Here is a 14,420-nt window from a genome sequence, read left to right on the forward strand (position 1 = left end):
ACAGGGAGTGGCCTTCAGCCTCTGACTGACAGGGAGTGGCCTTCAGCCTCTGACTGACAGGGAGTGGCCTTCAGCCTCTGACTGACTGGGAGTGGCCTTCAGCCTCTGACTGACTGGGAGTGGCCTTCAGCCTCTGACTGACTGGGAGTGGCCTTCAGCCTCTGACTGACTGGGAGTGGCCTTCAGCCTCTGACTGACTGGGAGTGGCCTTCAGCCTCTGACTGACTGACTGACTGACAGGGAGTGGCCTTCAGCCTCTGACTGACTGGGAGTGGGCTTCAGCCTCTGACTGACTGGGAGTGGGCTTCAGCCTCTGACTGACTGGGAGTGGCCTTCAGCCTCTGACTGACTGACTGGGAGTGGCATTCAGCCTCTGACTGAGTGACTGACTGGGAGTGGCCTTCAGCCTCTGACTGACTGACTGACTGGGAGTGGGCTTCAGCCTCTGACTGACTGACTGGGAGTGGCCTTCAGCCTCTGACTGACTGACTGGGAGTGGCCTTCAGCCTCTGACTGACTGACTGGGAGTGGCCTTCAGCCTCTGACTGACTGACTGAGAGTGGCCTTCAGCCTCTGACTGACTGACTGACTGAGAGTGGCCTTCAGCCTCTGACTGACTGAGAGTGGCCTTCAGCCTCTGACTGACTGAGAGTGGCCTTCAGCCTCTGACTGACTGAGAGTGGCCTTCATCCTCTGACTGACTGAGAGTGGCCTTCAGCCTCTGACTGACTGACTGACTGAGAGTGGACTTCAGCCTCTGACTGACTGAGAGTGGCCTTCAGCCTCTGACTGACTGAGAGTGGCCTTCAGCCTCTGACTGACTGAGAGTGGCCTTCAGCCTCTGACTGACTGAGAGTGGCCTTCAGCCTCTGACTGACTGAGAGTGGCCTTCAGCCTCTGACTGACTGAGAGTGGCCTTCAGCCTCTGACTGACTGACTGACTGGGAGTGTCCTTCAGCCTCTGACTGACTGACTGGGAGTGTCCTTCAGCCTCTGACTGACTGACTGACTGACTGGGAGTGGCCTTCAGCCTCTGACTGACTGACTGACTGGTAGTGGCCTTCAGCCTCTGACTGACTGGGAGTGGCCTTCAGCCTCTGACTGACTGGGAGTGGCCTTCAGCCTCTGACTGACTGGGAGTGGCCTTCAGCCTCTGACTGACTGGGAGTGGCCTTCAGCCTCTGACTGACTGGGAGTGGCCTTCAGCCTCTGACTGACTGGGAGTGGCCTTCAGCCTCTGACTGACTGGGAGTAGCCTTCAGCCTCTGACTGACTGGGAGTAGCCTTCAGCCTCTGACTGACTGGGAGTGGCCTTCAGCCTCTGACTGACTGGGAGTGGCCTTCAGCCTCTGACTGACTGGGAGTGGCCTTCAGCCTCTGACTGACTGGGAGTGGCCTTCAGCCTCTGACTGAATGACTGACTGGGAGTGGCCTTCAGCCTCTGACTGACTGACTGACTGGGAGTGGCCTTCAGCCTCTGACTGACTGACTGGGAGTGTCCTTCAGCCTCTGACTGACTGACTGACTGACTGGGAGTGGCCTTCAGCCTCTGACTGACTGACTGGGAGTGGGCTTCAGCCTCTGACTGACTGACTGGGAGTGGGCTTCAGCCTCTGACTGACTGACTGGGAGTGGCCTTCAGCCTCTGACTGACTGACTGACTGGGAGTGGCCTTCAGCCTCTGACTGACTGACTGACTGGGAGTGGCCTTCAGCCTCTGACTGACTGACTGACTGGGAGTGGCCTTCAGCCTCTGACTGACTGGGAGTAGCCTTCAGCCTCTGACTGACTGGGAGTAGCCTTCAGCCTCTGACTGACTGGGAGTAGCCTTCAGCCTCTGACTGACTGGGAGTAGCCTTCAGCCTCTGACTGACTGGGAGTGGCCTTCAGCCTCTGACTGACTGGGAGTGGCCTTCAGCCTCTGACTGACTGGGAGTGGCCTTCAGCCTCTGACTGACTGACCGACTGGGAGTGGCCTTCAGCCTCTGACTGACTGACTGACTGGGAGTGGGCTTCAGCCTCTGACTGACTGACTGACTGGGAGTGGGCTTCAGTCTCTGACTGACTGACTGACTGGGAGTGGCCTTCAGCCTCTGACTGACTGAGAGTGGCCTTCAGCCTCTGACTGACTGAGAGTGGCCTTCAGCCTCTGACTGACTGAGAGTGGCCTTCAGCCTCTGACTGACTGACTGACTGGGAGTGGCCTTCAGCCTCTGACTGACTGACTGACTGGGAGTGGCCTTCAGCCTCTGACTGACTGACTGACTGGGAGTGTCCTTCAGCCTCTGACTGACTGACTGACTGACTGGGAGTGGCCTTCAGCCTCTGACTGACTGGGAGTGGCCTTCAGCCTCTGACTGACTGGGAGTGGCCTTCAGCCTCTGACTGACTGACTGACTGGGAGTGGCCTTCAGCCTCTGACTGACTGACTGACTGGGAGTGGCCTTCAGCCTCTGACTGACTGACTGACTGACTGACTGGGAGTGGCCTTCAGCCTCTGACTGACTGACTGACTGGGAGTGGCCTTCAGCCTGACTGACTGACTGGGAGTGGCCTTCAGCCTGACTGACTGACTGGGAGTGGCCTTCAGCCTGACTGACTGACTGACTGACTGACTGAGAGTGTCCTTCAGCCTCTGACTGACTGACTGACTGGGAGTGGCCTTCAGCCTCTGACTGACTGACTGACTGGGAGTGGCCTTCAGCCTCTGACTGACTGACTGACTGGGAGTGGCCTTCAGCCTCTGACTGACTGACTGACTGGGAGTGGCCTTCAGCCTCTGACTGACTGACTGACTGGGAGTGGCCTTCAGCCTCTGACTGACTGACTGACTAGGAGTGGCCTTCAGCCTCTGACTGACTGACTGACTGGGAGTGGCCTTCAGCCTCTGACTGACTGACTGACTGGGAGTGGCCTTCAGCCTCTGACTGACTGACTGACTGGGAGTGGCCTTCAGCCTCTGACTGACTGACTGACTGGGAGTGGCCTTCAGCCTCTGACTGACTGACTGACTGACTGGGAGTGGACCTCAGCCTCTGACTGACTGACTGACTGACTGGGAGTGGCCTTCAGCCTGACTGACTGACTGGGAGTGTCCTTCAGCCTCTGACTGACTGACTGGGAGTGTCCTTCAGCCTCTGGCTGACTGACTGGGAGTGTCCTTCAGCCTCTGGCTGACTGACTGGGAGTGTCCTTCAGCCTCTGACTGACTGACTGACTGGGAGTGGCCTTCAGCCTCTGACTGACTGACTGGGAGTGGCCTTCAGCCTCTGACTGACTGACTGACTGGGAGTGGCCTTCAGCCTCTGACTGACTGACTGACTGGGAGTGGCCTTCAGCCTCTGACTGACTGACTGACTGGGAGTGGCCTTCAGCCTCTGACTGACTGACTGACTGAGAGTGGCCTTCAGCCTCTGACTGACTGGAGTGGCCTTCAGCCTCTGACTGACTGACTGACTGGGAGTGGCCTTCAGCCTCTGACTGACTGACTGGGAGTGGCCTTCAGCCTGACTGACTGACTGGGAGTGGCCTTCAGCCTGACTGACTGACTGGGAGTGGCCTTCAGCCTGACTGACTTGGAGTGGCCTTCAGCCTCTGACTGACTGACTGGGAGTGTCCTTCAGCCTCTGACTGACTGACTGGGAGTGTCTTTCAGCCTCTGACTGACTGACTGACTGGGAGTGGGCTTCAGCCTCTGACTGACTGACTGGGAGTGGCCTTCAGCCTCTGATTGACTGACTGGGAGTGGCCTTCAGCCTCTGACTGACTGACTGACTGACTGGGAGTGTCCTTCAGCCTCTGACTGACTGACTGGGAGTGGCCTTCAGCCTCTGACTGACTGACTGACTGGGATTGGCCTTCAGCCTCTGACTGACTGACTGACTGGGAGTGGCCTTCAGCCTCTGACTGACTGACTGACTGACTGGGAGTGGCCCTCAGCCTCTGACTGACTGACTGACTGACTGGGAGTGGCCTTCAGCCTGACTGACTGACTGGGAGTGGCCTTCAGCCTCTGACTGACTGACTGGGAGTGTCCTTCAGCCTCTGGCTGACTGACTGGGAGTGTCCTTCAGCCTCTGGCTGACTGACTGGGAGTGTCCTTCAGCCTCTGACTGACTGACTGACTGGGAGTGGCCTTCAGCCTCTGACTGACTGACTGACTGGGAGTGGCCTTCAGCCTCTGACTGACTGACTGGGAGTGGCCTTCAGCCTCTGACTGACTGACTGACTGGGAGTGGCCTTCAGCCTCTGACTGACTGACTGACTGGGAGTGGCCTTCAGCCTCTGACTGACTGACTGACTGGGAGTGGCCTTCAGCCTCTGACTGACTGACTGACTGGGAGTGGCCCTCAGCCTCTGACTGACTGACTGACTGACTGGGAGTGGCCTTCAGCCTCTGGCTGACTGACTGGGAGTGTCCTTCAGCCTCTGGCTGACTGACTGGGAGTGTCCTTCAGCCTCTGACTGACTGACTGACTGGGAGTGGCCTTCAGCCTCTGACTGACTGACTGACTGACTGGGAGTGGCCTTCAGCCTCTGACTGACTGACTGACTGGGAGTGGGCTTCAGCCTCTGACTGACTGACTGACTGGGAGTGTCCTTCAGCCTCTGACTGACTGGGAGTGGCCTTCAGCCTCTGACTGACTGGGAGTGGCCTTCAGCCTCTGACTGACTGGGAGTGGCCTTCAGCCTCTGACTGACTGGGAGTGGCCTTCAGCCTCTGACTGACTGACTGGGAGTGGCCTTCAGCCTCTGACTGACTGACTGACTGGGAGTGTCCTTCAGCCTCTGACTGACTGACTGACTGGGAGTGGGCTTCAGCCTCTCACTGACTGACTGGGAGTGGCCTTCAGCCTCTGACTGACTGACTGGGAGTAGCCTTCAGCCTCTGACTGACTGACTGACTGGCTGAGAGTGGCCTTCAGCCTCTGACTGACTGACTGACTGGCTGAGAGTGGCCTTCAGCCTCTGACTGACTGACTGACTGGCTGAGAGTGTCCTTCAGCCTCAGACTGACTGACTGACTGACTGACTGAGAGTGTCCTTCAGCCTCTGACTGACTGAGAGTGTCCTTCAGCCTCTGACTGACTGGGAGTGTCCTTCAGCCTCTGACTGACTGACTGACTGGGAGTGTCCTTCAGCCTCTGACTGACTGACTGACTGGGAGTGTCCTTCAGCCTCTGACTGACTGACTGACTGGGAGTGTCCTTCAGCCTCTGACTGACTGGGAGTGGCATTCAGCCTCTGACTGACTGGGAGTGGCCTTCAGCCTCTGACTGACTGGGAGTGGCCTTCAGCCTCTGACTGACTGGGAGTGGCCTTCAGCCTCTGACTGACTGGGAGTGGCCTTCAGCCTCTGACTGACTGGGAGTGGCCTTCAGCCTCTGACTGACTGGGAGTGGCCTTCAGCCTCTGACTGACTGGGAGTGGCCTTCAGCCTCTGACTGACTGGGAGTGGCCTTCAGCCTCTGACTGACTGGGAGTGGCCTTCAGCCTCTGACTGACTGGGAGTGGCCTTCAGCCTCTGACTGACTGGGAGTGGCCTTCAGCCTCTGACTGACTGACTGACTGGGAGTGGCCTTCAGCCTCTGACTGACTGACTGACTGGGAGTGGCCTTCAGCCTCTGACTGACTGACTGACTGACTGGGAGTGGCCTTCAGCCTCTGACTGACTGACTGACTGGGAGTGGCCTTCAGCCTCTGACTGACTGACGGACTGGGAGTGGGCTTCAGCCTCTGACTGACTGACGGACTGGGAGTGGGCTTCAGCCTCTGACTGACGGACTGGGAGTGGGCTTCAGCCTCTGACTGACGGACTGGGAGTGGGCTTCAGCCTCTGACTGACGGACTGGGAGTGGGCTTCAGCCTCTGACTGACGGACTGGGAGTGGGCTTCAGCCTCTGACTGACGGACTGGGAGTGGGCTTCAGCCTCTGACGGACTGGGAGTGGGCTTCAGCCTCTGACTGACGGACTGGGAGTGGGCTTCAGCCTCTGACTGACGGACTGGGAGTGGGCTTCAGCCTCTGACTGACGGACTGGGAGTGGGCTTCAGCCTCTGACTTAGCATAGAATATGAGCTTGATCAGGCCTCTATCCTATCTGTTCTGTTCTGTTTGTTAGTTATAGTCTACGCAGGATTTTGCTCCTGCCCATCACTAACATGCCTGATTCAAACATGCCTGATTCAAATGATCAGCAAATAATCATGGCTCATCACACCTAAAACAAATGATCATGGCTCATCACACCTAAAACAAATGATCATGACTCATCACACCTAAAACAAATGATCATGGCTCATCACACCTAAAACAAATGGTCAGTGAATCATGGACCACATTTGGCTGAATAAGGTGTATTAGTGATGGACACCTGTTGACGTTAGTTCTACAGCACTAGAGTTGGAAACCCCTGGGTCGTGTTCATTAGGCACAAAATGGAATAAACAGACTGAAACAGGGACTGACTACCTGGATTTGTCCAATAAGAAATGCTTATTTGAGTTTTTGGGCTGGAATTGTATTTTTATTTTTTCATTGTGAGCCCTAATGAACATGATCCTGTCCCGTACCTTGAGCTGGGTGGTGATGTTCTCCGACTGCATCCTGATAGACATCTTCTTGCTGACTTTGAAATCCCAGGAGCAGAAGACCTTTATGGCCATGTTTCCCTGAGACTTGAACACACGGAAACTCCTCTCAAAGGACTTGGACATGCTAAGACAAGTACAATGAAAACATTTTATTATTCCCATGAAAGACCAACAAGGAGAAAAACGTCAAAGATCTGTCCTGCCAACTCTTATGGGCATTTTCACACCAACACGGACCATAGCAGTTGGCTGTAGAGCACAAACAGATCTTGGACCAGGCTAACAAAGAGATTCCAAATGAATAGATCAGGGTCATATTCATGTTATGATCAAGGGCTGTGTTTACACAGGTAGCCCAATTCTGATATTTTGCTGGTAATTGGTCTTTTGACCAATCAGATCAGATCTTTCGCCAATAATTGGGCAAAATATCAGAATTGGACTGCCTGTGTGAACGCAGCTTAAAAATGATAATCTGATTCTATATCAGCACTTCAAAAGGTTTGAGAGGGTTGTTCAACCTGTAAACGAGGACGATGCCGGTGATAAAGAATGTTATGCCGATGGTGAAGCAGTAGGCTAAGGGAATGTTGTAGGCCATCATGTGAGGGTCACTGGTGGTGCCGCAGCCAGTCCCGGCGGTAGCTTCATCAGGTCTACAACTTGTGTTGATGGTGGAGTTGGTGTAGTAGCCATAAAACATTAGAGAGTTCGAGAGATAACCCTGAGAAGGAAGAGAGGTGATGTGGTTTCAGAAACAGACTGACAACACTGATGTAGTGTTTTGATATAGAAGTGCTCTTGCAGGTGCTTTACATTTGTATGGGTGGGCATTGCATTGTGACTTAGCTAGGTATGTCAGCAGCAGTTGTTTTATTGGCGTAGGCTGGATTTACACTCCACTAGGTGTACTCTGTAGAGGCTCAACAACCACGTCGTGCTTTCACCGCACACAGCAGAGATTTTGGTACATGCCAGAAATTGTAACTTAACCAATCGGTGACATTTCGCTGGACGATCGGTGGAGTTTCAACTTTAGAGTGAATCACATTAAGGTCAAAACCTTGTGGATGAACATAATCAACCAATCAATCATAAACCTCATCTTACCGTGCCGGTGAACAGCTCCAGGCCTGTGACTCTGTGGGAGCTGGGGGTGTGAAGGGGCGGGTGGATGGCCTGGGGGAGGACCAGGAACAGGCCGTTGATGAGGAAGAGAAAGACGTTGAAGAGCAGAAGAGTCCTGATGAAGAGAAAGTAGGAGAGCACACCAGTGCCAAAGCGGCCACCCAGCCTCTTCAAAGCCACCTGCCACAACTGCAGGGAACTGAGGATGAAGAGACATCCGAACCAGATGTGATACAAAGCCTGTGGACACAGAACGCAGAGTAACTTTCATGCCTAACATCTCTGTGCAGAGATTAACGTCAGGATTGGAGCACTTTCCTCAGATTTTACATCTGAATGATAGTCGTGAAATTGCCAACAGCATGTTTTATGCTAGTGATAGCTTGGTTATACTCACTCGCTTAAGGAGGCTACAGCAGGGAACCTGGCTGCTCAAGAGGGACTGTCCAACTTTGTCACTGAATACAAGTTTCCTAAGGAGAGATGTTGACTGTAAAAGGGGTCTTTGAAGATTCAGCAATGATGAGAGAGAAGGGTTTAAGTAGCTTTCGTGTAATTTGTTTATTGTCAAATTTTACATTGGCATCATGTAAAGCAAATGGTGTCCTGGAACAATTAAGATTATCAATTACAAACAATGAAGAGAATATGGCACACACCTCAGTTTAGTCTTCTCAGCCAGACTAAGGGGCGTGGCACGCAGCATACGCACACGGTCACCGGCCGACAGACTCTGAAGACTGTTGACCAGCTCCTGTCTCTTGGTCTCTGTAATCCACACAAAGTTAAAAGGATACCATAAAACTTCAATTTAATAGCCCAGGCATTTATTTGCTTCAATCACTGAACACAACCACAAATATAAGAGACAGGCTTGTATTTGCCTGGCTATTAAGAGAGCATGCAACTGGCATGCTGACTGCAGAAATGTCCAACAGAGCTGTTGCCAGATAATTTAATGTTAATTTCTCTACCATAAGCCACCTCCAACATTGTTTTAGAGAATTTGTCAGTAGGTCCAACCGGCCTCAACCACAGATCACATGTAACCACAAAAGCCCAGGACCTCCACATCCGGCTTCTTTTTTTTTAAGGTATAGGTGACCAACAAATCTGTAACTAACAAAAAAATGTGTTTGATACCATTCCACTTATTCCGCTCCGCCAATACCACAAGCCCGTCCTCCCCAATTAAGGTGCCACAAACCTACCGTGGTTCCCAGTCATGAAATCCATAGATTAGGGCCGAATTAAATGCATTTCAATTGACTGATTTCTTTATATGAACTGTTAGTCAGTGAAATCTTTGAAATTGCTGCATGTTGATTTATATTTTTGTTCAGTATAACATTTTCTAACCAAACCTTGATATCTTTAGCTTCTACCAGCGGAGTCATTCTTGTTGGTACAGCCCATCTCAGCAGAGCACACAAAACAGACACCGACTCCCAGCGGAGGGACAGAATGTTCACTCTGTTCAAAGGTTGATCTAAAAGATCTAAAACTGTCTGGTTTCAAATGCCATACACATTGTCATGTGTCTGTAGTGAGGGTGGTAGAAGGCCCCTCAAAGCTGGTGAAAGACTATTGCCTTCAGGGGTGGATGGTGAAGTGGGTTTGGGGATTCACCTTCCTCACAGACATCCTCAGAGTCTGCCTCGATCCCATAGCCACGGATACTAGGTCTGGAGGAGAGGGAAACGTCTTGGGTCTGGCGGTGGTACCTGCGCAGCTGAGTAGAACGGATGTTGCACTGGGAGATGATTTCAAGACGACTCTGCTGCCCTGAGTGAGGAGAGACCATTTCCTGAGGTTTAAAAGGAGGAAGATTACATTTACTACCTGGGTGTATTCACTAGGAACCAAACGGAAACAAATGGCCGAAACAGTTGTCTAACCTGAACTTGTCCAATAAGTATTCTGTTGCACAGCATACATGGTTCGCTACGGTGTGCACTAATGAATACGCCTCAGCAGTTTATTCAAACGTCAACCACTTGTGAGGTCAGTGGCTTTTGCGTAGGCCATATTCTCCTCCAGTAATTTTCTGAAACTTCTGACACAGTAAGACAAGAGACAGGAAACTCATCTAATGACTTATGCAGGTTCTTAGACCCCACATTTTGACCATCCACATAGATGTAGATTTCCGAACCATTGTACATATTTAAAATGTGTGTGGTGCGTTTACACTTATCCAGAGTGACTTACAGTAGTGAGTGAATACGTTTTCATACTGATTCCCGGTAGGAATCGAACACACAACCCTGTGTGCTATGCTCTACCAACTGAGCCACATGGGTAACAGGGCAGAGACAAGAGGAACTGCAACATTTTTGTATGCTCTCAAAATATCACCCATAGTCTCTTTATGAGTCACACAAAAGCCTTTGGCCTGGGTCTTGTTCATTAGAGCACAACGTGGCAAAACCGTTTGCAACGTCAAACGAAAACAAGCATTTATTTGGACAAATTCAGGAAGTACCTCACGGTTTCAAGCCGTTTTCTTCCCTTCTGTGTCTATTAAACACAACCCTGAGGTTTCCCCTTAACAAATCGGCTTGTGACTGAAAGGATGGTCTCACCGATGCTGCGACTGGGCATGGAGGACAGGACCCTCAGGGTGGCGGTAGACCAGCTCTTCCTGACCAGAAGGTTGGTCTGTATGGATTCCTCACTCCTCTCATCTGCCCGCTCTCTGACATCACTCATCTGGCTGGCCAGCCTATCTGTGGGGAACATATGATTGAATATGATTAATCAGATGATAAAATATATTCAGTAAGACACACTGTACTGGCCTTGGTCGTGTTCATTAGGGCATGCAATGGAAAATTATTTTTAAAAATGTTTCAACTGCAAACATTTCTTATTGAACAAGTCCAAGTAGCCTCTCCTTGTTTCATTCAGTTTTGTTACATTTGGTGCCTAATGAACACGACCCTGGTGGTAGTCTGCTTGTGCTTTATCCAACTCCTCTGTGTATTATGTTCTTTGTCATACATGTAGGCATGGCAATGATAAAGACAAGTTGGCTACAGCACAGTATGGGACCAGGCTAACACTGTTATGGACGTAGTGGTTATCAGAGGGAGTTAGAAGATATCAGTCCTCACCTCAATGAGCATATCAGTTCACTGGAAAACATTCACTTGTAACAAACTGGCTACGTCCTAAAAGACAACCGATTGCCCACATAGTGCACTACTTTTGACCAGGGCCCATAGGGAATAGGGTGCCACTTGGGATACAACCACATATAGAAGTACCTCTGCCTTCTGTTGTAAGGACCTCCATTTCCAGGGTTTCAGGACTGCCACTCTCCAGACCTGTTCCCGTCATAGAGTCCTGGGCCGTATCATCACCCCTAAGACTCCTGGTCGTAAACAAATGCACACACACACAGCAGTGTTATTCTAGTGGTTAGAGCGTTGGGCCAGTAACCGGAAGGTTGCGGGATCGAATCCCCGAGCTGACAAGGTCAAAATCTGTCATTCTGCCCCTGAGCAAGACAGTTAACCCACTATTCCCCCACACCTCTCTGATTCAGAGGGGTTGGGTTAAATGCGGAAGACACATTTAAGTTGCACAACTGACTAGGTATCCACCTTTCCCTTATTCTTGGTTTTATCTACATATAAAAACACATTCAATATGAATTATGCAACAATTGAGGAAAAAATAGCCAGTGCTTGTAGATGTTATGATTTCCTATTCTCAGGACAATGATTAATCGAACAAAAGGCTCCAATGTTGCCAAGGCAACTGGGGTCACTGGAACATATCCAAAAGAGAGAAACAGACCAGAGGACAAATAACTGCTTCTAAATGCTAGTAAAACTAAGCACATGCTCTTCAACCGATCGCTGCCCGCACCCGCCCGCCTGACTAGCATCACTACTCTGGACGGTTCTGACTTAGAATATGTGGACAACTACAAATACCTAGGAGTCTGGTTAGACTGTAAACTGTCCTTCCACTCACATTAAACATCTCCAATCCAAAATTAAATCAAGAATCTGCTTCCTATTTCGCAACAAACACCTCCTTCACTCATGCTGCCAAACATACCCTCGTAAAACTGACTATACTACAGATCCTTGACTTTGGCGATGTCATTTACAAAATAGCCCCCAACACTCTACTCAGTAAATTGGATGGAGCCTATCATAGTGCCAACCGTTTTGTCACCAAAGCCCCATATACTACCCACCACTGCAACCTCTATGCTCTCGTTGGCTGGCCCTCACTACATATCCGTCGCCAAACCCACTGGCTCCAGGTCATCTACAAGTCTCTGCTAGGTAAAGCCCCGCCTTATCTCAGCTCACTGGTCACCATAGCAACACCAAACTGTAGCACACACTCCAGCAGGTATATCTCACTGGTCATCCCCAAAGCCAACACTTACTTTGGCCGCCTTTCCTTCCAGTTCTCTGCTGCCAATGACTGGAACGAATTGCAAAAATCTCTGAAACTGGAGTCTTATATCTCCCTCTCGAACTTTAAGAATCAGCTGTCAGAGCAGCTTACATTTGCACGCACTGCACATAGATTCTTCTATTTTTCTTTTCTATTGTGTTATTGACTGTACGTTTGTTTATGTGTAAGCCTGTGTTGTTGTTTTTGTCACACTGCTTTGCTTAATCTTGGCCAGGTCGCAGTTGTAAAAGAGAACTTGTTTTCAACTGGCCTACCTGGTTAAATAAAAAGGTGAAATAAAAATTAAATAAATAAATGAAAATCATTTTTCTGTAAAAAAAATTCTGTGTACACTTTAACTACTAAAACCACATATAACGTATGTAGAACAGATAACGAAGCTATATATTTTAAATAAGATTGTCTTTGAGAACTAACATTCACTGAACAAACACTAGACAGTCTAGGAGAAACTAAAATTCCTAAATGTCACTGCAATAAAGAAGCACTTTTTTATCAACTTCCACTGTACTCCAAAAGCTCTTTGCTTCAGTTTGCTCCTCAAATCAACCTTGGTTAGAGAGCGGCAGTGTTCCCTTCCCTTACAACCATACAGTAGTTGGACAGCGTTAAAGGAACTTTTGAATGGGATGATTAGACCTTGACTAATCTCACGTGAACAGACTGCATAAACATAAATGGTCATCCAGTATCTGACCAAATTACGCAATAATGTTGTTCCGGGTTAACTGAGATTAAACCTTGATCTATTCCAAACTAATGATGTCCTATGCACCAACTATGTACAACCAGACAGAGAGAGTGTGTGAAACTAGAACTAACAACGAGGAACAACAATGCACACACAATAATGCAGTATCTCCTGCAGGATATGCAACTGTGGACAGACATGGGCTACAAAACACAGCTCTACTTAAACATCCCGCCATTAACAGAGAGATGAGAGTAAAGAGCAACTTACTCTAATTCAAGCTCCATTATAGGTCTCAGATTGAAGTCCACACTGTATGCCATCCTCCTGGTCTTCACTCTGCGTGGCCACACCTGTCTGTCTGTATCATGGACTTACCCTTTTCCAATCAGACAGAACCATAGGGGAGCACACCAAGAAGAAAGGATTGGTGGAACAGAGGTACTGTTGCGTTATATACTGTAGTTAGTGCATCGTCCCAGTCTTGTCTTCCAGTTCTCAGGAGAGGGAACTATTAGGAGCTCTTAGTGGGTGGGTTTAGGAGTTAGGACTTTGTCTGACCAACTTACACTCTCAACTCATTATCTACCAAACCCAAAATATGAAGAAAAAAAAAGACTGACGGAAGGGTTGTTTCACAATCAAAAGAAGACTATAGAGGAAGTGGTCCCTCCCACAGACCACTAGTGTACTCCTTCCTCCGTCCTCCATCCTCCCAAAGATCCTTATCACAGGCAATGTGCCATGTTCACATGTTATCAGGAACTTCTTCAACAGGAATTGAGAGGAACTTGTGGAGGTTAAAGAAAATAAAAACAATCAAGGACTAACCATCCATTATATCAACATTATTGTTGTAAGCATACATTGTTTACATTTAATTCATTTACAAACAGAGTAAAACAAGCTTTCGGGTTCTGACGGGGTAGTACAGTTGAGCTCAGCCCATGAGGCATTTAAGTTCTATTCTGCAAAAATGTATGTAGAAATTGCTTACTGCCCCTTTAAGCTCCCTCTTGGATCTAGTTGAGTTCATTTTACTAAAGAAAAACAACAACACAGTATGTATATTTCTAATAACTAGTTTCTGGAATACCTTTGGATTTTATATAAAGCTATCCAACAAAATGTATTAAATAAATTCATCCAGAGTTTCTAAGTGATTGACAGCAGTGGAGGCTGGTAGGAGGAGCTATAAGATGACAGCTCATTGTAATGGCTGGAATGGAATCATTGAAACAGTATGAAACATATGGAAACCTCATGTTTGAGTCCGTTCCAATAACTCCATTCCAGCCATTACACAGAGCCCGTCCTCCTATAACTGTTCCCAACAGCCTCCACTAATTAACAGCTGTGAATTGATTCAATGTGTTAGTTCCATTTCCACAGGTTTCCAGATGGAAACACAATAGAAACAACACCAGTCAATACACTAAACTTCTGAATCATTATTCATAGGCAGTAGCCTATGACTTAGCAAAACTGCATATGTATTGTAACTGCAAAAAGAAACTTCAAATTGAATAGGTTGATGCATAAGACTTGCATTATCGATGTATGTT

General features: G+C 49.3%; 1 protein-coding gene across 1 annotated transcript in view; it reads right to left on the bottom strand.

The window, feature by feature from the left end:
• The window catches only part of LOC139401850 (transmembrane channel-like protein 6), a 32,151-nt gene extending 18,845 nt beyond the window's left edge, over positions 1 to 13,306 (bottom strand). Inside the window, exons 1-9 of the mRNA XM_071145833.1 lie at positions 13,126 to 13,306; positions 10,991 to 11,097; positions 10,307 to 10,450; positions 9,351 to 9,506; positions 8,381 to 8,489; positions 8,119 to 8,194; positions 7,704 to 7,961; positions 7,115 to 7,317; positions 6,573 to 6,717 (exon numbers count right to left, since the gene is read on the bottom strand). Of these exons, the coding sequence (XP_071001934.1) occupies positions 6,573 to 6,717; positions 7,115 to 7,317; positions 7,704 to 7,961; positions 8,119 to 8,194; positions 8,381 to 8,489; positions 9,351 to 9,506; positions 10,307 to 10,450; positions 10,991 to 11,097; positions 13,126 to 13,178 (1,251 nt within the window). The 5' untranslated portion in view covers positions 13,179 to 13,306. The remainder of the gene's footprint in view (positions 1 to 6,572; positions 6,718 to 7,114; positions 7,318 to 7,703; positions 7,962 to 8,118; positions 8,195 to 8,380; positions 8,490 to 9,350; positions 9,507 to 10,306; positions 10,451 to 10,990; positions 11,098 to 13,125) is intronic.
• Between the last annotated feature and the right edge of the window lie 1,114 nt (positions 13,307 to 14,420).

This window comes from Oncorhynchus clarkii, unplaced genomic scaffold (genome assembly GCF_045791955.1).
Source record: "Oncorhynchus clarkii lewisi isolate Uvic-CL-2024 unplaced genomic scaffold, UVic_Ocla_1.0 unplaced_contig_3010_pilon_pilon, whole genome shotgun sequence".
NCBI lineage: Eukaryota > Metazoa > Chordata > Actinopteri > Salmoniformes > Salmonidae > Oncorhynchus > Oncorhynchus clarkii.